General features: G+C 43.4%; 1 protein-coding gene and 1 long non-coding RNA gene across 5 annotated transcripts; both read left to right on the plus strand.

The window, feature by feature from the left end:
• Positions 1-1,594: 1,594 nt before the first annotated feature.
• PGAP4 (post-GPI attachment to proteins GalNAc transferase 4) lies at positions 1,595-13,130 on the plus strand. 4 transcript variants are annotated; one of them, XM_057426027.1, is made up of 2 exons: positions 1,595-1,941; positions 11,660-13,130. In XM_057426027.1, the coding sequence occupies exon 2, from the start codon at positions 11,784-11,786 to the stop codon at positions 12,969-12,971; it is 1,188 nt and encodes a 395-aa protein (XP_057282010.1). In that variant the 5' UTR covers positions 1,595-1,941; positions 11,660-11,783; the 3' UTR covers positions 12,972-13,130. The 4 variants fall into 4 exon arrangements, with proteins under 4 accessions (XP_057282010.1, XP_057282009.1, XP_057282013.1 ...); XM_057426026.1 differs by lacking the exon at positions 1,595-1,941 and adding an exon at positions 2,173-2,318; XM_057426030.1 differs by lacking the exon at positions 1,595-1,941 and adding an exon at positions 2,349-2,408.
• A 2,134-nt stretch (positions 13,131-15,264) lies between these two features.
• On the plus strand, positions 15,265-16,931 carry LOC130608243 (uncharacterized). The gene is made up of 2 exons (XR_008974482.1): positions 15,265-16,057; positions 16,605-16,931. It is a non-coding gene; the product is annotated as an uncharacterized LOC130608243 (long non-coding RNA).
• The last annotated feature ends 4,293 nt before the right edge of the window (positions 16,932-21,224 follow it).

Here is a 21,224-nt window from a genome sequence, read left to right on the forward strand (position 1 = left end):
AGGGTTGCAGGCATGAATAACTGAGTTCTTTAGTTCATAATGCTGTCCTGGGTTCAGCAGTAGTCATCATGTTTCTCCTTCTTGGTAGCTGGTGCAGTGCTGTGTTTTGACTTTCGGCCTGGGAACAGAGCTGATAGTGATGTTTTGGTTTGGCCAAGGACTTTGTGAGCCTCATGCTCTACCAGGGAGGAGGGGAAGCCAGGAGGAAGCAGAGACAGGACACCTGACCCAAACTGACCAAAGAGGTATCCCATACCACAGCACGTCATGCCCAGGATGTAACTGGGAGTTAGCCGGAAGGGCTGGGAGACTGCAGGGTTGGAGGAGGTATGGGTCGGTGCTTGGTCAGGCTTGGGGGGCAAGTTATCGGTTGGCTGGTGCTGAGGTGTTGTATTCTCTTCCCTTGTTATTTCCTTTATCATTGTTATCATTGGTGGTAGCAGTAGTGATCTGTGTTATACCTTAGTTTCTAAACTGTTCTTATCTCAACCCGTGGGAGTTGCATTCTTTTCGATTCTCCTCTCCATCCCTCCGGGAGTAGGGGGAGGGAAAGAAGGGGGGGAGTGAGTGAACGAGTTATCTGACTGGGTTTAAACTACGACAAATGCTTATTAGAGGGAATAATAGAAATTCATCTGTTAACATTAAAAATGTGCATCATGCTAGAAGCTTCTGATCCCAGGACTGGGCAAAATTCTAGCTGTGCTTAACAGAACATAGCATTTTACTGAAACGGCATAAAGGGGGGGCTTCTGTTTAGCTTCCCCTCCCCCCCCCCCCCCCGATTTCTCCTAAAAGAGATGTCAGAGCCTGTAAATAATTTAGCCTAAATACAGGTATTCACTTTTTCTGGAGCTGCAGGCACAAAACTAATGAATTTTTGTAATGAAAAGCAGAAAACTTTCTCTGAGGCATATTTCAAGTAACTGTGGTTAAAACCAATTTGTATCATTAAGTGTTACAGTCACAGGGTTGAAAGATAAATGTGTGGAAGAACAGGAACACAGAGAAAAAGGAGAGGAAATGAACCGGTCAGAAGTGCCCTTGGGTCAGATTTTTGGATCCTGAACAGCCTGATACAAATTTTGGTGTAGCCGATGAGCCTCCCCATTTCAGTGAATACATCTGTAATGAATTCATAACAGGTTAATACAGCGAAACCTTAGCATTTCTACACATCATGGTTGACGTACAAACAATCCGCTGACAACCCTGAAGCACCGACTTTCCACTTGAGCGAGCCTGGGGGGAGGGAGGGCCTATCGTTCACCCCGCGACGCAAAGGCATCGTGATTTGGAAGGTGGGGAGCAGGGCTGGAACCCGGACAATAAACAGCTACCAACCGGGCCGGGTGGGAGCCATGCCGGAGGAGCCAGGCGGAGCAGTGCCGCAAAGGCGGAGCCGCAAACGCCGATAAACGCACCTGGCAGATGCGTGGAGCGCATTTGAAATCCTATCTCGGCAAGGGCTTGGGAAGTTGCGTGCAGCTTCAGGGGCCGCAGCAGTACCCTGGCCGGCGCTTCGCGGCTCCCTGTGCGGGATTCGGGGGCCACAGAGCAGAAATTAGGGACTCCGGCTGCGCTGCTGTCTGTGCCCCAGGAATCCCCTGCGGCTCATGGAGTTCGCCTTTTGCTTCTCAGCCTGCTTTCGCAGACGTTCCCGCTCGCAGGTTTCGGTCTCTCACTGTTGCCAGCGCCCCTTCCCCTCCTTCCGAGCATCCCTGTGCTGGCGTAGTCACATGCTTAGGCTTCGATGCCTGTAATCCCACCCTCACTGCCCGAGAAGGAGGAGGAAAATGTGCGGGAGAGAAGTGAGCAGCCAGCAGAGTGGCAATACAAACAGAAGGCGGAGATGCGCGGCGGGAGCAGGGGGCCGGAGTGGCGGTGGCCCGGCTCTCCCGCGGGCGGCAGGAAACCTCCGGGGCGTTTGGCCGGGAAAGGGTAAATTTCTCGGCGTGTTTAGGGCTGTCCCGGGGGTCTGGGTTTCGCGTCTCCAGCGGGGCTCGGGGCGGGCGCGGATTGGGGGCTGGGGGCGCTTTCGTCCCGTCGCCTTCCCCAGCAGTAGGGGAAGCGAAGTGCGGGGAGACGCGGAGTTAACGGGATTGTTATCAGGGAATAGGGACATGTTTTAATAGAAACGGATGGACTTGGCTGCTGGAGCTGGGAGAGGGGGGAAGTGGAAAGCGGGAAGCCGCCGGCGAAGGAGGGAATGTTGCGTGCTTGCTCTGAGGATTTGGCACTGTGTGGTGACAAGCAGAAGAGAGAGTGGCCAGAGCCTGGCTGGCTCTAAGGAAGTGGCCCTTTTGTTATTAAGGAAGGTGAATTAAACTTTTTTTAAGGAAACGGGAACAAAACCCCACCATCCTCTGCTCTGTGCTTGGTCCCACCCAAAGCAGCCCTCTGCTGAGGTAACAAGCATGGTCAGAATTGCTGTGACAGCCAAGAGGCTGGGCAAGGGGGTAGAGAACTGGGCACATGCAAATACCATCCTTGGCTCTGCTGTTTGGCAAGGAGGTCAGAGGGTGGAGGTGGGGTCAGCTTTTCTTACCTAACGCCCTCTCTTCTTTGACCATCATCTCTAAGGTAACTGCTAGTAATCCCAGTGCTTTAAGGGTCACCTTGTGCTACCTGGCAGCTCTCCCAAAGGGAAAGAGGAGCACCTAAGTGCTGAAGTCAATGACATTTAAAATCATAGACTGTGGAGGAAGTTTGCAGCTGTCCTGATGGTTCAGCAAAACATGAAACTATACCAGTGTGCATTACAGGTTTGTAGGCTGCCTTGCCCTTACACACTTACTGAGAAAGTCATTTTAGGTACAACTATTGGGCTGCCATAAAGGCTTCCCAGGTTCAGGAAGCACTTTGCAAGCACAGAGACCAGGAGAAACACCCTCCTGTATGTGTGAAGTCTGCTGCTTTCTTGTCTATCAAACAAGGGAAACAGTAATTGTATAACAGGAAATATATTTTTGTCTGTTATACAGTCTGTTATATATGTCTAATATTGTATAACAGACTGTATATTTTCTAGTTACTGTATTTATCCTATTTTCTTCCCTTGGGGCTCAAACAGATAGCCAGTATCCCCTAGAACCAAGGCATCCCATTTACCATGCATTGCTGTGCAGGATAAAGTCTGCTTCATACATTGTTGTGGGAGGGGAGGAAGGCCATGTATTCCTCAAAAACAAGTGGTGAATACAAAGAAAAAAATCTGTAGTGTTGTTTAACATTAATAGCCATAAAAAAGGAGGTGTTGAAAGAGGAGTGCTGTTTATCAATATGACTAAACAATTTTTCTTTCAAACGGAGGTTAGAATCACAATATTCTGTTTGTCACCTTGTACTGTGTCGCATTTTGATTGTTGCATAGACCTATGCCCACTGGAAACTCACAGCCTTCTTATGAAGAACCTGTCCTCAGAAAAATAATATCCTATTTCCTTATCATCCTGCTTTGTTCTTTATAGTTGTAAATAAGAGTAAAGCTGTGACATTTTCTGAGTTAGCAGCCATCACTACATCTGTTGCCTTTTCTCTCCCCCTCCCCCCTTTCATATACCCACATCTCCAGGTCTACTGTCATAATTATTAGAAGTCATCACTGAGGGTTAACTAAAAGGTTTTATTAACTATTACATGATTATCAAATTGTAATTAATCCATGATTGATAATTAAATGTCATTCAAATGCTGATTAAACAATAACTGAAGGATAATTAAACAGTGATTTAATAATGATTTAACAATAATTATCAATAATTAAGCTGTAACAGAATGCTAATTGGATGATGATCTAATTGGTGATTTCAGCAATGATTTAAACAATGGTTAGATGGGGGTTAAATAGTCTGCCACTTACTACACTTCTAATACTTACACTCTACCTGGACATATAAATACTCTAGCATAAAGTACACTTTTAGTCCTAATGTAAAATGTGTTACATCATTTTAGATACCAGGTTATGGGTAAGGTGTCTCTTAATCTCAAAAGAGTACCAGTGTCCCTGCTTAAGGGGAACTGGCTCAGGGGGGCTACAGATATATCTGTATGTTGAAGTGGTTGACTCACAACCAGCCCCATTTGGTGTGCATGCAGCTGTAGCAGTTGTAGTTTTGTCTAGTCCCTGCTTGGGCTGATACTGTTAGGTCCTGGTAAGACATGGCCTAGACTCCTTAGTTCCTGAGAAGATACAGCCTAGCACAGTTCTCACTGTTCACTGCCAGGGCTGGTTTGTCTGTGATGCCTGAAACAAAAGGCTGATCACCCAGAGTGGGTGCACCCAGCACACCTACCCAAATCACAGATATTCGAGGAGCTAATTTAATCTGCACATTGCTCTTCCAGTGACTGTGAAATGCCTGGTTTCATAGCAAGCCCCAAGGTCACAACTGCATACAGAAATCAAATAGGAGAGCTCAGGCAGAAGGAGCTCTTCGGCAATAGCAGTGCTGGGATACCCCATTCTTGCTGCTCTGGAAAAACTCCTTCTGGACAGACTTCTCCAAGAGTAAAAATTCTTCTTCCTTACTTGTTTAGATTGCTTTAATTTGCAAAGAGTTGCTATTACTTCAGCATACCACATTTAGTAGTGTTTTTTCCCCAAAAGCTATCGATTTACCTGTGTGGATTACCAGTATGGTCAAACTGTAAAATGCCAGTTGTTCACAACAACAAAACCAGACTGATATGTTACATATCTCAGAAAAACAGATTCTATTCTTTGATATGGTCTTTAGCTGAAGATCAATAAAGTAGAAATTGCCTCTTGCTGTATTTGTGTTCAGTACCTTGCATGCAGGAGCCCTGGTCTTATTTTAACACAAGACTGACACAAGGAGTTAGAATAAAAATTATCTGTAGCATCTCTAATGAGTCAATGAACATTTAGCTCTTAGATTCCAAGGACAGCAAAAGTTAATAGTTCATGCCATTATTAGTACCAGCTTTGTCTAATGTAATTTTTCTTTCTTTTTTTTTTTTTTTCTTTTAATAAATAGGGATACACATTTTATAATAAAGCACAAGAGCACTCAAACCAAAAGCTGAATTTAAGATTTTGGAGGGCTTCACCTCTGTGAAAACATGCAGCATTTTTTATACATATCATTATCAAATTCTATAACAACGTATCCTGGGTATTTTGTTTTTTCTTTTTATCATCTGTGGCACAAAAGAAATGTAAATTCAGACAAATACAGATTGTATAATTTTAAAGTCACATAAACCATAAACCTTTGGTATCATAGAATCATAGAATAGTTAGGGTTTGAAAGGACCTTAAAATCATCAAGTTCCAACCCCCCTGCCATGGGCAGGGACACCTTACACTAAATCATATCACCAAAGGCCTCGTCCAACCTGGTCTTGAACACTGCCAGGGATGGAGCATTCACAGCCTCCCTGGGCAACCTATTCCAGTGCCTCACCACCCTAACAGGAAAGAATTTCCTCCTTATATCCAATCTAAACTTCCCCTGTTTAAGTTTTAACCCGTTACCCCTTGACCTGTCACTGCAGTCCCTAATGAAGAGTCCCTCTCCAGCATCCCTATAGGCCCCCTTCAGATACTGGAAGGCTGCTATGAGGTCTCCACGCAGCCTTCTCTTCTCCAGGTTGAACAGCCCCAACTTTCTCAGCCTGTCTTCATACGGGAAGTGCTCCAGTCCCCTGCTCCTCCTCGTGGCCCTCCTCTGGACTTGTTCCAACAGTTTCATGTTCTTTTCATGTTGAGAACAGCAGAACTGTACACGGTATTCCAAGTGAGGTCTCACGAGAGCAGAGTAAAGGGGCAGGATCACCTCCTTCGACCTGCTGGTCACGCTCCTTTTGATGCAGCCCAGGATATGGTTGGCTTTCTGAGCTGCAAGCGCACACTGCCAGCTCATGTTCATTTTCTCATCAACCAACACCCCAAGCCCTTCTCCGCAGGGCTGCTCTGAATCTCTTCTTTGCCCAACCTGTAGCTGTGCCTGGGATTGCTCCGACCCAGGTGTAGGACCTTGCACTTGGTGTGGTTAAACTTCATGGGGTTGGCGTCATCTTCTAAAAGACAGCTCCTCGCAAAACTCCTTGCCTTAAGTCACTGTGTTAAGCTGTTACCTTGCAGAACTCTTCTCCCAGCTGCTTTCCACTCCCACTTGATCTGAATACTGACCTTACTGCTTGATAGCAACAGGGAAGAGCACTGTTTTCCCATGACATTGCACAGGAGGGAGCAGTCTGGTGAATGTCAGCAGATGTTGAGAACAGGCTCCCTTCGGATTTACATGGCAGAGGAAAATGAATACACAGGAAAAGTGAGACAGAAGTTGGGGAAATAACTGTAATTAATATATTCAGTTCATAGCCTGTTTCACTAGTGGATTTTCTTAGTTTAAGGGAAATAGACAAAGTATCTTCCAGCTGTCACGTTCATGTACTTTACCTCTTAATTCCGCTTTCAAACTGCTCCCTGGATTTCTAGGGATTTATGAACAGCCTGGAAAAGCTAACTACAGTTAAATGAGAAAAGCAGGCCAGCCTATCAGTAAATTTACATTCAGGATGCAATTTTGCAGTTTCTGGGGTTTCCTAACTGTACAGGGTTACTCCCTGTGTATCTGTGCATTTTCAGTTTTCTGTTAGTGCTTAAATTCCATTTTCTTGGACAGAAAAAGTTTGTATGTTCATGGACAGGTTCTGAGGAATGGCAGATAAAAATGGAAGGCTGTGATGCTGGTTTCTACCTCTTACACCACATAAGTCCTGTAAATGGCTAAGTCAAAATCCTCTCCATCTCCCTAGCCACTTCTCTTATGCTTCATGCTATTCTTAGACGGTAGAAGTGTCATGCCATTAATGATAAGAAACATAAGGTAAAGTTCTAAGAGAACTGGGAGATCAAGTGCATCACCAGCAGCCCCGGTCTGTGCCATAGCAGGAAGCACTTTAGGTGGAAGTTAAATGAAACAACTGGCTTACTTGACATGTATTCTCCAGAAGCAACATAATGACAAGTGCTTTAAGCAGTGCTTGAAGTAGAAGAGGTAAGAGCTACATTTGGTACCTGCTAGAAAATGCACCCATTTTACTAGCACAACTGCTGAGCTCTTACTATTAAGATTCTGCTGAATGTTTTTAGAAGCACAGCTGTTGCCAGGATGGTTTGTATTTTGTTTCATTTCAAGTGTAATGGTCAGATCTGTGAATCCTTGGCTTTTATTGGACACTGCTGTTTTCAAGGCGAGCCTGAGCACACTGCTGTTAGCTGGCACCTGACCTACTAAAAGCTGTCGGAAAACAAGAGGAATTGCAGATGAGAAAAGCTCTCCATCTGGTCCAGTAACAGGGATCAGCTCATGGTAGGGACCTCAGTTTTCGGAAGCTAAGGGTATCTGTGCACAACAGTCAGCTGTGAGCATGACTACATATATTTCTCATATAGAAAACAGAAGATGTATATGGCTCTTTATGACTTTGTGAAGCTTGCATCAGTTCCCTCAGACTTGAGCAGGACTGCTTGCTAGTGCACTAACAATATCTCAGCAAGGACAAAGCTGTTGTTTCTTCCAGAGAGGGCTAATTAGCAGAGGAGCTTGATCCTGTGGTTGCAGCATGTCCGCACAAAGATAGGTTAGGGTGTAGAAGTGTTTTTTGCACACAGATCTTAACTTGAGGTGCCACTATAGTATTGACACACAAGCCAGAACTACAGCTTGTATGAACACCGTTACTACTGCTGTACTGGCTGAGGGGAGGAGGGACTGTAATAGCTGGCCTTTCCATGACATTTTGCAGGATCCTACCTTTGTTTCCCACAGAGCTGACACTGTGGTTTCTGACCACATGACTTAATCCAGCTGTTTTTGTTTTAGGAAAGGAGTGGCTTTTCCCCTTGACACTGAAAAAGGAACCATTTATTATTTTAATCATAAAGGAACAATTATGGCCTTGTCTCAAAGAACAGGTAGCAGAAGACAGATGCCCTGTCTTACATTACTTATCCAGAAACCTCCTAAAATTTTGCAGCTTTGAAGCACATACGAAGCTTTGTTCCAGGAATGCATACCTGCCTGTGGGAATACTTCTCTGGAAAGGATTTGGGAGCAGACCAAAACAAAAAAGACAAAACCAGCTTTTTCTGTTAAAGCACTAGCACAGCAGACAGTATCCTGCCCAAAGGTCATTACTCATTCTTCTACTCTGCTTAAGTGTGTGCAGAGGCAATTCACCCATCTTCATTAGGGATTAATGATGGATGGGAGTGTAGATTTGGAAGCAGGTGATCTAGGTGTTTCTGGAAGGAATCTTCATCATGATCTAAGAAAAAAGCTAAGCTGAATATATAGCTTTGTATCGCAACAGCTTCTAAAGGTGTTTAAGCAATGTCTCTGTTTTACACAGAATATATATAAAAGTGGCTTCCACTGCAAGTATTTATGTGGTTGCAAAGTAGTTACTATTCAGGTTTCAGGCAGGGTTTTTTAAAGTACTGTAAAATCCAATTCAGATTCTTGCTTTTCTCCTCAAACTCCATTTTGCTGTCAGAAATTCCACTTAAATACTTGAAGAACAAACAAGGGGTTTTTCCCCCTAAAAAGGGGGAAGAAGTTAAAGTGACAGTGCCAACAGCTTCTGGAAACAGAATAGCTTCTGTAAAGTCAGAACCATGCTAAAGGAGTAGAAAACAGTCTGACCAGAAACTCCAGATTCAAATCCTGAGATAACATCAAACTTTGCCTCTGTAGAAGCAAGAAATTTCTATCATAGATTTGGAACTCTTGGCTTCCCAGTGTTAGAGCCAGAAAGTGGGGATGTCAGTGTCTCCCCTCTTTTCTAGATCTTTCAGCTCGGTTTTGGTACAAACTGGAGTATTTGACTCACGTTAAAATACTCTGAACTATTTTTAGCCTCTGGGGATATTCCACTGCCCAGTGAAAACAGCCTTTTCCTCTGCAAATAAACTGAGAAAGTTTGTTTTAAAACTGACTGGCGGTCAACATGAATGCAAGCTAACAGCACAGGCAGCAGAGGGAGATTTGGGAGAAGTGAAATGATTGTTTCCCTTGGGGTGCTGGGACTTTCAAAAGCAGCGTTAAGAGCGCCAAGATCCTTGTGTTACTGATCAGGTGAAGCTAGGGTGAATCAGAAACGCCTGTGAGTACGCCGCTGTTGAGCAGCGTGGTCTGCTTCCAGGCCTGCGTGCTTTCCCAGAGATGGCCGCTTCCTCAAAAGAAGCGAGGAGATAGATGCCTCCGGGTGCTTAACCCCCGCCACCCGGTGTGCCCGGGGCCGGGACACCAGCAGGAGGAGTCCCAGCACAAGGCTCCCAGCAGCAGGGGCAGGGCAGCACGGGCTGGCAGGCTGCAGCCCCCGCAACGCGGCCACCCGCCCTTGTGGTGGTGCGGCTGAACTCGGCCCTTGTGCAGCGCGGGCTGCAGAACGGGAGGACCTCAGGCAGGCTTCCCTTTGATTCACCCTGTGAGGCGGCGGCTGCAGGGGGAATACGACACGCACTTCTCCCATGTCAGTAGAAGAGGGTACACGGGAGGAGGCCTCTTGACGTGGGTGGGGATTATTAATGGATCATGTATATCCCAAGAACTATAGAGCTCACTGAAGGCTCAGATCTTCAGCCTAGCCAGCAGATGAAAAATGAGTTTCTTTCCTCCCTGAGAACTAAACTGCCCTCTAGCTTTTCTTTATCTCCTATTCCCACTGTGATCCTCCCTTCCAAGTTTGGAGGCTGGCTCAGCAACAGTGCCAGCAGTGCTTCTCGCATCCAGAAAAGGCTTCAAAGTGTGAGGGTTTTTTTTATGCCAGTGTGAGTTGTAGAGTATGATTCTGAATTCTGTGTGTACCCTTAATGTTTGTGACTCGTTAGCAGAAAATGAAGGAAAGCCCTAGATTTTGGATGAATAAATGCATTTAAATGCCAGGTTTTTGCATCTGACGGATTTCAGGTGTTTGTGTCCTGAATCGGGCCCCTGAAATGCTACCACTACCTTTAAGGTTACAAAGTCCACTGATGCAATACAATGCAGTATCTCTGAAACAGGATTGTGTAATCAGAAAATGAAAAAAAAAAAAAAAAAAGCTGTATGGGGAGGCACTGCAGATTCTCATGCATTGGTGTGCAAATGTTAGTCTGTTTAATTACACTAAATCTTTGAAGTCTTGTGTTTTCGTGAATCATAAGATAGCAGAATACTGATGCCACAGTCTATCCAAGGAGGGTTTGAGATCTCACAGCATGAAGTACCTGGTCTCTAGCAAATATTTGGAACAGCTCTTATGTATTTTCTATTAATCTTAGTAAAAGGACTTTCATATCAGTTAGTCAGATTTTTCTTAATGGTAAATACAGCAAATATGTGACTACAGTAATGAAGGCAGTTTTGAAGTAGTCCTAGAACTAGACCTTTCTTGGTGTCATCTGAGTCATTTTTTCTACATGGTTTGTTCTTCTGAGACAGAGAAGCAAACTCATGGCCCTGATATCTTTCCATTCACACATCATTGCTTAGGCTGCTTCAGATGACAATGAAGAGAAGGAAAAAGGGCCTTGGAAGCACCATTTGATGATCAGAACTTGGTGAAGGCAGAAGGTTAAAAATGAGAGCAACTCTGCACTGCATGGTACACAGTCAGCTGGAAGGCATGAGTTACCCAGTTCATAAGGAGGGCTAATGGGAAGTAAAAGGGAGAGACAAACAGCAGATTAAAAAGGGAAATCACTGGCACAGGAGAATTCATGTAACAGCCTAATAGCCCTGATTTCGTGTAAGCTTCTGACAGGCAGGCTGATAGGTATTTGTGACAGCCCAGAGAAGAACAGAAAAGCAAGTATGCCAAAATTAATTTCTATGAAGGTGGATGTTTGCTTATAGTGTCTGTGTATACACCCACTCCACATATTTATATAAATGTTTTGATTTAAAATTAAAGGCATATAATTTTAAAATAAAAACTTTTAAATATGAGTCAATGGCTCAATTGCATCTTGCTAATCTTGCTGTGACTATGTATTTCACAAGGTCTAGAGAGGAGGAGACATCCGAGACACACACACATTACACTTAGCATACACATGCCCTTAGTGAAGTAAATTGGTATCTTTGTTGCCTTGCTTCACACTGCGAGGAGTAAAGTGAAAAGGCATGTGTTTGGAAGGGTGTGGGCAACAGAAGGGAAACACATGTCATTCCACAGAGATAAAAGTTTGTCTTTCAGATATGTGCTAGGCTAAAGATACAAGAGATCTGGCTTTGGTTCATGTCTATGACCCAAGTCTTAACTATATCACAGTGACCAGATAGTTGTGTCTATAATCTCTACTTTAAAACAAAGGGATTTCCACACATCCTGCATATACATTGCCTGATTGTTTTGCATCTGAAGCATCATAAACACAACAAAGTCCTGTCTAGCTAGGTCCGATCTGAGCTCCTACATGCTGAGAAGGTGTTAGGGGCACTTTGCTAGAAATTAAGTTCGTCTTATCTTTCTTCAACCTCTCATGACAATTCTGTGATGCCCCCACCACAAGGCACTCCTCAGAGGCCTTTTATTTTGGCTTACTCAGTGCCTAGCACAAACTTTCCATTTTGTCAAATCACGTTTTCCCACTTGGACAGTTTCTGTTTCATTAACCAGCTCTTTTCTTCCTCTCTAGGCTTGGACAGCTTGTGCAGGTTTGGCAGCCACTGCCCCAGTGATACTCGGCAATCCAGGGAAGATGCATGGGAATTGAAGGAATGAGGGCATGAATAAAGCAGGGGTGCCCTCCTGCAGCAGCCATGTTACACCAAGCCTGGCAGCTGTATGGAAGGTGGTGGCGTTGGTCCAGTCCTTTTATCCATCTCCTCATGCTGACTGTGGTGACATTTGGTGTGCTTGCACCTTTGATTTGCCACCGGCTCCTCCACTCTTACTTCTATTTGCGGCGGTGGCACCTGAACCCTATGAGTCAGGAGTTCCTGGAGCAGAACCGGCAGGAGGGCCAGGCTGCGCTCCATTACTTTGAGAAGCTTCAGATACCAAATACCTCCGAGGCCTCTGGCAGTGATGCCTTCCAGCCCTTGCTGCTTGTCACCATTATCACTGTGCAGAGGCGGAATGATTTCCACTATGTCTTGCAAGTGGCCTCTCACTTCCACCGTCTCCTCCAGAAATGTGGTGCACATTGTCGGAGCCACCGCATCCTCCTTTGTAATGTGGAGTCAGACCCCAGTAGCCATCAGGATGTCAGGCTGCTGAGCAGCTTCTTTCCTATGGTCAGTCATGACAGAACAGGTGAGAACCCTGACCCCAGAATGAACCAGTTTGAGAAGGAGAAGCAGGACTATGTCTTCTGCCTTGAGCAGTCACTATTGGCGTACAACCCAGAATACATCCTTGTAGTGGAAGATGATGCTGTGCCAGAGGAGGAGATATTTGCTGTCTTGCAGCACCTCTTGTTGGTCCGGTTCTCCAAACCATACCTCAGAGATGCACTCTATTTCAAGCTTTACCATCCTGAGAGACTTCAGCGCTACTTTAACCCTGAACCCATGAGAATTCTCGAGTGGCTAGGTCTGGGCATGTTTCTGGGACCCATGCTGAACTGGGTGTACTCCTGGGCAACTGGGCGACCCAGCCTCTGTTGGCCCCTTGTCTTGTTCTTTGCTTTATACAGCATGGCTTTGTCAGAGCTGGTGGGACGGCATTACATGCTGGAGCTGCGCCGGCTGGCTCCCACGCTCTATAATATCGTGCCAGTCACTGAATGCTGCACGCCTGCCATGCTTTTCTCTGCTCCATCTGCCCGCCGTGCCTTAGGCTACCTGAAGGGGCTGCACTGCCGCCAGGGTTTTGCTAAGGATATTGCCCTCTACTCGCTGCTGCATACTAAGGGAGAAAACGCCTACGTGGTAGAACCCAATCTGGTCCGGCACGTGGGAATGTATTCCAGTCTTCGCCTAAATGATAACCCGAAACTGCTGTGACCTTTTCATGCCTTTGCAGACACGCAGCCCAGAGAGCTTGCCACTGAGCAGAGACAGTGTGCAAACTCAGATGTTGCGCTGCTATCACTGGGCATCCTGTGCCTCCAGGTGAACAAAGAATAAGTCTATTTAAAAGAAAGAAGTTTCTCAAAAAATAAACTTACATATGTGCAGACCCTGTTTAGTATATACTTGGACCTAAACACTATGCACCATGTGGGAGGGGAATGGAGGATTCCAGCTGGGGGTGTGGATTGTCAACTCTCTTTAATCATTATTAGGGAAAAGCTCTCACACCAGTATAAACAGCCTGCTCTCCTTTACACTGGTTACAGAAGTCCTCACCTTAGGGCAACAGAAATGTTGGACAAACTGTTTCAAATTTAAACTAGTGAGGAGGAAAAGCCCTTATTTTCCCATCCTTACTGAGGTCTGATCTCTGCCTTCTGTCTGTTTCTGTTTCAAAACTGTGGTTTTGAGCAGACCCTTCAAAAGCAGCAGTGGTTTATGTGAACCTTCTCAAAAATTTCACCTATATTCATCAAATTTTACAGAGCCTCTGTTTGTATCCCCCTACAGATCCTATCTGCACTTCCATCCTTCCCACTATTTTCCTGGAACAGAGACTCCTAAAAACAGAGCTGCTGCTGCTTCATTAAATGTCTGAAGGCAGGAATAGGAAAGCAGAATACAGCCATTGATGTTACACAGCCAGATCACAAATGCACATTTTCATTGATACAATACAGACATTATGAACAATATAGGATGACTACTGTGTTGGTTAGTATCATCACTAGTTGTAGTGTATCCAGATCATTCAAAAGGGTCTTATTAGTTGCTGACTGGACATTCAACATGAATTTACCTGGACTTCTGATCAGCACAGAGCCAAAGGAGAGATTAGATCAGGTGTGGCTCTTGTGCAGGATCCCTGTTTCATTTTGGATCTCAAATTCACAGCTCAGCCCAAGTGGTTTATCCACTGCTCTTGGCAGCAAGCTGCCAAGCAAGCTGTTTATTATACCCAAAGGAAATGAAACTAGCTGTTCATAATAACAGTAGCACAGCACATCAAGGGGCCACTCTGGTACTGCCCCATTAACTTAATGTGCTCTGGTTGTTAAGCATTTGGGATGGGTACTTTGTCCCACAGCTTTGGGCACAGTTAAATATAAAGCCATGCAGATGATCTCAGACAGGATCAAAACTGGCACCAAAATGAAAAGCCAACCTTGACTTTAGCAGGCTTTGAGTCAAGTTCACTTTCATGTGGAGTTTGGTTGAACTATTTCTGAAACTATATTCCTATCTTTGGAATGAACCAAGTACAGTATTCTTGTCAAGTTTTGGTCAGTGGGGGTTGCTTCACCTTTTCTTTTTGGTGAAGGAAAAGTTCTACTTTGAATTTTCTTTCCCTGTCTGTCTTGGGTGATTTATGCCTTAAGCTTTCAACAAGTCTGGTCATACATATGAAGGACATAAAACTCATGAGAGATGAAACCACAGAAATTTGCAAACCTCCAGCTGTTAGTGTGCAATGGGTATCCCACGACACAAATGCATAATGTCAGTTAGCCAAGAAATGGCTTCACAACACAGAGCAGTCCTCTGCTCTTTTAATAATTATCTGGGACACTTTTATAATACCTTTGGAATTCAGATGTGAGGAAAAACTGCTTGTGGCTTCCATATCATTCCAAAGGCAAAGTACCTCTCTGTCAGAGGACACAGGAAAAATTGCACAGGAAGAACCATGATTTATTCTTAGCTGCTGGAAACATCAAAGATACCAGAGTGCTCACAATGTCAGGTGGGCAAACCTATTCTCAGGCTTTCTGGTACTATGGGAATATGGCAAGATTTGAGTATATTTCATTAAGCACTTGCGCATGGGAGGAAATACAACTTGTTTATGCATCTTCAGCTGTGGATGTTTCAGTGCTGTGTGCTTTTTCTTCACTCTTTTTCTGTCTTTGTACTATACAAATCCAGCAAGTGCCCTATTCTCTCCATGACAGTCCATTCATACTCCTTGCAAAGAAAATCTCAAAACAAGGTACAATAAAAGGAACATGGAAAGGAAAGAGGAGGAAGGAAAAGAAAGAAATAAACTTTAGAAAAGAAACCAACTAACTATATGCTGTTAATAAATGTTTTGATGTGGGAAATGATTTAACTATTTGTCTCAAAGTCATTTTCCTTGTTTGCCCTGTAGTACTGTGTCATCCCAGAATTTCAGGGGAGAGAAGTAATTTTCCTGAGCTTCATAGCTGGAAGTTAAGAACATCCCTTCTAAACTAGAAGACAATTTTCAGGGCATAAGAGATGAGAGAAGTTGACTGGGACACCAAGCAATACGCAGACGGCTTGCAACTTGAACCTGCTAGTGAGAGAGTTTCAGATAAACCCATTGAGAATGAGCTCCTTTGTACATGAAGCAGGTTAATAAATTCTTCAGATCTTTCTGGAATAATTTCCTTGAGTGCCCAGTTCACCTTTACAACAGAGGTGCTGCGTTTACTGAGCCTGCTGGGGACTGTTTTTGAGTTACTCAGGTACTTGCCCAGTGTCAGCCATGCCCAAGTGGTGTGTCAGGCAAGTGTTCCTACTGCTGCTGCCTCTCAACTTTCACGAGCAGATTGATTTTTCTTATTTTCCTGTGCCATGTTTTATTAGAAATGACAAGTCAGAGAAGTGTACTTCGCCCTTGGAACAAAAAATGGGAGGTTACTGTGAGTTCCTAATTCCTGGTGGATTTTGTTCCACAGTTTGGGCAGTTTCAAACACACATGCCTTTTTGGTCTCTTTTTCACTACGCAAGCGGAGCTGAGTTGGCATATTTCATGTTACATAAGTTCAAGGCCCAGCATTAACTCCTTGAAACATGGCCTTGAGAGTTTGGTTTTGCTCACATTAAAACAAACTTAGTGATTATTTTTGAAACAAACAATATGGATTTTCTTGTTGTTTGTTCATTCCAAATAATTCAGAGACTATTTTTCAATGCAGGAACTACTGCTTGCACAAGGGGAGTCTTTCCTGATGGGCCAGACAGCAGGACTCAAGGTGTTATTGTCCAAGATGTCGTGGTTCAAACCCAGCCAGATAACTTGTTCACTCACTTCTCACCCTTATTGCCCTCCCCCTATTCCTGGAGGGACGGAGAGGATAATCGAAAAGAATGCAACTCCCACGGGTTGAGATAAGAACAGTTTAGTAACTAAGGTATAACACGAATCACTTACTGCTACCACCAATAATAATAATGATAAAGGAAATAACAAGGGAACAGAATACAACACCTCACCACCTGCCGACCGATAACTCGCTCCCCCAGCCCGACCAAGCACTGACTGATACCTCATCCAACCCTGCAGTCCTAGCCCTTCCATGTAAATCTCAGTTACATCCTGGGCATGACGTGCTGTGGTATGGAATACCTCTTTGGTCAGTTTGGGGCAGGTGTCCTGTCTCTGCTTCCTCCTGGCTTCCCCTCCTCCCTGGCAGAGCATGAGGCTCACAAAGTCCTTGGCCAAACCAAAACATCAGGCTGAAAGTCAAAACACAGCACTGCACCAGCTACCAAGAAGGAGAAAAATGACTGCTACTGCTGAACCCAGGACACAGGAGAACTCAGGGGAAGTTATTCAATGAAACTACCTTTGTTTCCAAGTTGATCCAACATAAGCATGATTCTGGCAGAAGATGAAGCATAAATTGATAGATCCCTATTAGACTGGAAGCCCAAGTAGATTTTGTAACTGCAGTAGGGTCAATGTCTTAGTGAGAAAACATTAAAATTGAAGAGAGGACAAAGCCTTCCTTTGAGTTTTGAGGAGCTGTGACTCGCCACACAGGGTATTTCAACAGCAATTTGGCTGGATGCAGGGTGAACTAGTTTTTTTCTAAAGATATTTACAAGCAAACTCTACCAAATAAACAACCTTTCTATTAAAACTCTGTTGTCTCTTTCTTCTGTATGACATTGTTCCTTTTCATGACAGGCAGATCTATATCTTTACTTACTATATCTGACTAGGAAAGATACATCTGTGTTCATGCTTCTCTGTGTATCTGCATGGATGTAATAATTCAGATTCTACAAAAATTCAGGTTGAAAAGGACCTCTCAAAGTCCCTGGTCCAGTTTCCCACTCTAAGCAGGTCTTACGAGATCAGGTTAACTCAAGGCCTTCTCCAGTCAAGTACTGAGGCATTTTAATAGGGACCCAAGACATAATCAAGCTCTTAAGTGCTGAATTTAACCTTAGTATACTTTTGAATGGAAAGGCTATATATTTCACAGGAAAATAAAAAAAGGGTAATTTTCCGTGGGAGACAGCTGTAGTTACAGAGGCACAGGCAGTTTCTCTCCCAAAGTTAAGAGCTTCTTTTGTGTATTGCCACACCAGCTGTATAGATGACGTATCCAAATACAGCAGATGGCAGGGCCCAACATGTGGTTCTGAATAATCTTAACTAAAACATACATCTACCAAAAATGCATACAGAATTAGGTACTCCATGGCCTGTGCTTCTTCACTGCAAGTGTCTCTGTTGCCAGAGTAACTTCATTTCCACAAACTATCTGTCGTGACTGCTCATGTTTCAGGAGAATCTGCCCCATCAGCCAGTTTATTCATGGACCTGTAGGCTAAGAGTCAGGACTATCAATGTGCATTTCCAAGACTTTGCTCTGCATGGCAAGCTATGAATGCCACATTCCCAGCTGTGTAGCCAGTGGTGTTTTTTTAAATGTTGACAAATAAAATTGAGCATTGTATTGTCCTGCCCTGTTAGTAATCCTCTGGGCAGCTATATATTCTTCAGTGCCTACTTTCTCTTTGACTTTCTGCCATGGTGTCCAGTGTTCTTCCAGCATATGCAAAAACTGCATCTACAAAGGGCATTTCAGCAGAGTGGTCCACTTCAGACATAAGTTATAGTTTGTATTTTGCAATGTTAACATGCAGCACCTAAGTATGCTTCTTTGGGGGGACACTGTGCTGCTTAGATAAACAGATAGATAATAAACAGCAGCCAGTTGTTTAAATGCTTGCTTTTTAAAAAACAAAATGTCAACAGGAAGGCAGGGTCATGACTACTGCATTTGTCTTCATGTCCTCTTACAGCTATTTTGCACAGCCCAGAAAGTTTGCCCCCCAGAAGCCTGATTTAAAGTTGTATCTTTGTTTGCTATTCCCATTATTGAAATTATCACAGATATTTGGGGTTTGATAACAGTAATGTGTTTGACTGATTCTCATGGTGTTTGTTGCAGCCTAGCTTTAAGATGTGAAGAACAAAGAGTCAGCGAACCCTTCCTGTACAATCGCCTCCGTGCACTCTGTGAGCCTGAGTCTGTTCTACCCATTACTCTCTATACCCTCCCTGGTGTACCTGTCTGCAGATACTACTGTGGAGCCAAAAATACAGGTGATTTCTTTCACTGGGTTTAAAGGCCAGGCCCTCTGCATTGGGGGTGAGAGCTGTAGGTGAATGGGGAAAACAAACCACTTAATAAACAATATCTCTGATTAGATAGGGGTGAACAAGATGGACTTTGAGACAGTTAAGCAAGACTGCAGAGTACAGAAAACAGGAAACAACCAACACGGTATGGAGAGGTGAGGGGGAGGCAGATTCCACTCAGCTCAAGTCTGCTCTGATTAGACTTTAACCCCGTCACGCAGGCAGCAGTCTCTTGAGTCAACAGAGCCAGGTGTTTTTCATGTGGATGTGTATCATACTCAGACATTCTTCCAACTTCCAGTGTTTTTTTCTCCCCATTTCATCTCAAACCCTTTCACAGGCCAGACCACGTACAAAAGTGTTGATAAGATTAAAAGTACTTAATTTACAGAGGAAAGCTTTAACTTTTTTTAATTTTTATCTTGGTGATCATGTAGTCTCTGAAATGCTTCATCCATTTGTCATCCTTCTTTCTCATATATACTACAGTTTGTCTCTCTTCACATTTACTTATTATTTTCTTTTTAAATGCCAGTTAATATGAATAATTAAAGTAAAAATATTTGAATGGTACTACTAGAAACACACAGAAAAAACACAATCATCAACCTGAAGAAACACAAGCAATTCTGAGATTTTTACCCATTGCCTTTAAACCAGGCTTTCCATTGATTTTAATGTTCTTCATCCAGTTGCCCTTCACTCAAAACAGTGCAGAACTGACAGATCCATTGACAGCAAGATTGGATATAATGAAAATAGCAATTAAATTAACTTCTACTATGAAAATCCAGTACTTGTATTATCGAACTCAAGAAAGCAAACCCACAAATTAAGACTTATATAATAAACCAAGCCACCTGTAAAGACAGTTTTTAGTGGTCTTTAAAAATTTTTAATGTATACTTCTGTGAACTTTTGTATGGTAATTTCAGAAGGAAAAGTCAACATCAGCAAAATCTCCAAGCCATTAAAATACAAAATTCACTTATACTATGCCACATTTGAGAGGAGATGATAGGCATTTGTGTTTCAGTAGGATCCATCTCTTTTACAGCTGGCCATTTTCTGTTTCTGTGCTATAAAAGGAACAACAATGAACATTTAAGCTCTCTTACTAGTTACACATCTTGCTTGCAGTAATGTTTCAAAAACAGATCTGAGTGGGCTATAAAGATTTTTATATGGCAAGACTGTTTATACTGGCTTTCTCATTAATAGATAAGACATAAGCCATGCAGAAAATCTTCAATCACTGTATTTAGTTAGATATGTATTTAAGTAATCAATTCTCACACATCTGAAACTCTCAAAAAAAAAACCAGTTAGTAATCTTTTCAATCTTTTCTCTATTAAAAGATTTTTCTCTTCACTAGAAAGTGGATCAGGAATCACTACAATAGTCTGTAAAATATTTTTTTAAGAATACCAGTAACTGAGAGTACTTGTTCCTTAGCTCATCTGCCCTTCCTTCCCATAGCATAGGCAGAGGTGGATAAGGAGACCTAGGGAGGCACAAAACAGCTGGTGTTTCCTCAAGAACTGAACTGCCTGAGGAAACTCTTGCTTGCATAGCCAGCCCTACAAACTGTATAACACAAAATAGGGGCAACACAAACAGCAGTGGTTGCTACAAAAGGGTCTCTGTTTCATGCCATTTCCAAGCCATTTTGTCACAAAGTTGTTACCTATACCCCTTAATATTCAACTGCACAACCTTTGCCTCTTTACCTCCTCTTTACCTAAATCCTCCAAATTTGATTCCTGACCTGTGTTCTTACTCCCCTGAACACACCTTCCACCAGGGCTTCAGTGTTCCTCCCACTCCATGCCCACCAAAGGTGTCCCAGTCTTCCTGTATTGTGACAGCTGCATTATCAAAGTCATGCTGTCCATGGCCACAAATTCAGCTTCTCTGAAAGTAATGTCTAGATGTAACCACCTTTACCAAGGGTGCTGGCACCAGAAGTCAGCCTCCTGGTAGCTACAGCCCTACAGCCCTATGGCTTCATCACGTTATGCTGAAAAAGGCTTAAAATAAACCAAACACACAAACTAAAAAAGTCATTCCAAAATTAGTTGGGTCACTGGAAAGCTGAGAGGGAGTTGGCAGTATTATGAGTTCAAACATACCTCAGTGAGACAGGATTAAAAGTTAGATAATACACCAATTTTGCCATAGAATAATAAGTACAGGCAATGATTAGATATTTTTATGGGGCAGGTAAGTTGTTTGGTTAAATGCAAGTACATGGCCTTCCCTTCGCAATGCAAGCTTATTCCTTTGTCATTTAAGGATACATAATATCACTATAACCTAATTTTTAGAGGTGTAAGTACCCCAAATTATGATTATGTAGCTGTCATAATGGAAGTATGTACTCTTTCCCCATGTTGTTTAATATCACTCTACTAGTAATTTCTGCACAGCATGGTTAGTGTCACAGGTCTCCATGTTAATAGTACTAAACCTTACAGTGACATTATTTAGCTGGGTTGCTCATTCCATCTTGTTGCTGAAAAAGGCTTCCATTCCTAAATTAAGTGAAAAAGTTAACCATCATGTCCATTCACGTTTTTTTCCTCCTCAGTCCTCAGAATGTCTGCTAGGACCTGCAATCCTTGTGCTTGAAGTGCTGCATATTGGCTCAGAAGGACTAGAAGGGCACATACTAGCCATTATCTACTTTTCTTCTGGAAGAGTTAAGAAAGCAAGGTGGGCTGTGGGAGATTATCTGAAGTGGTTTCTAAATGTCAGATGCTATTTTTTTCAAGAAGA

This window comes from Pezoporus wallicus, unplaced genomic scaffold, assembly GCF_028554395.1.
Source record: "Pezoporus wallicus isolate ANWC-B61680 ecotype Strahan unplaced genomic scaffold, APGP_CSIRO_Pwel_v1 scaffold_8224, whole genome shotgun sequence".
Taxonomy (NCBI): domain Eukaryota; kingdom Metazoa; phylum Chordata; class Aves; order Psittaciformes; family Psittacidae; genus Pezoporus; species Pezoporus wallicus.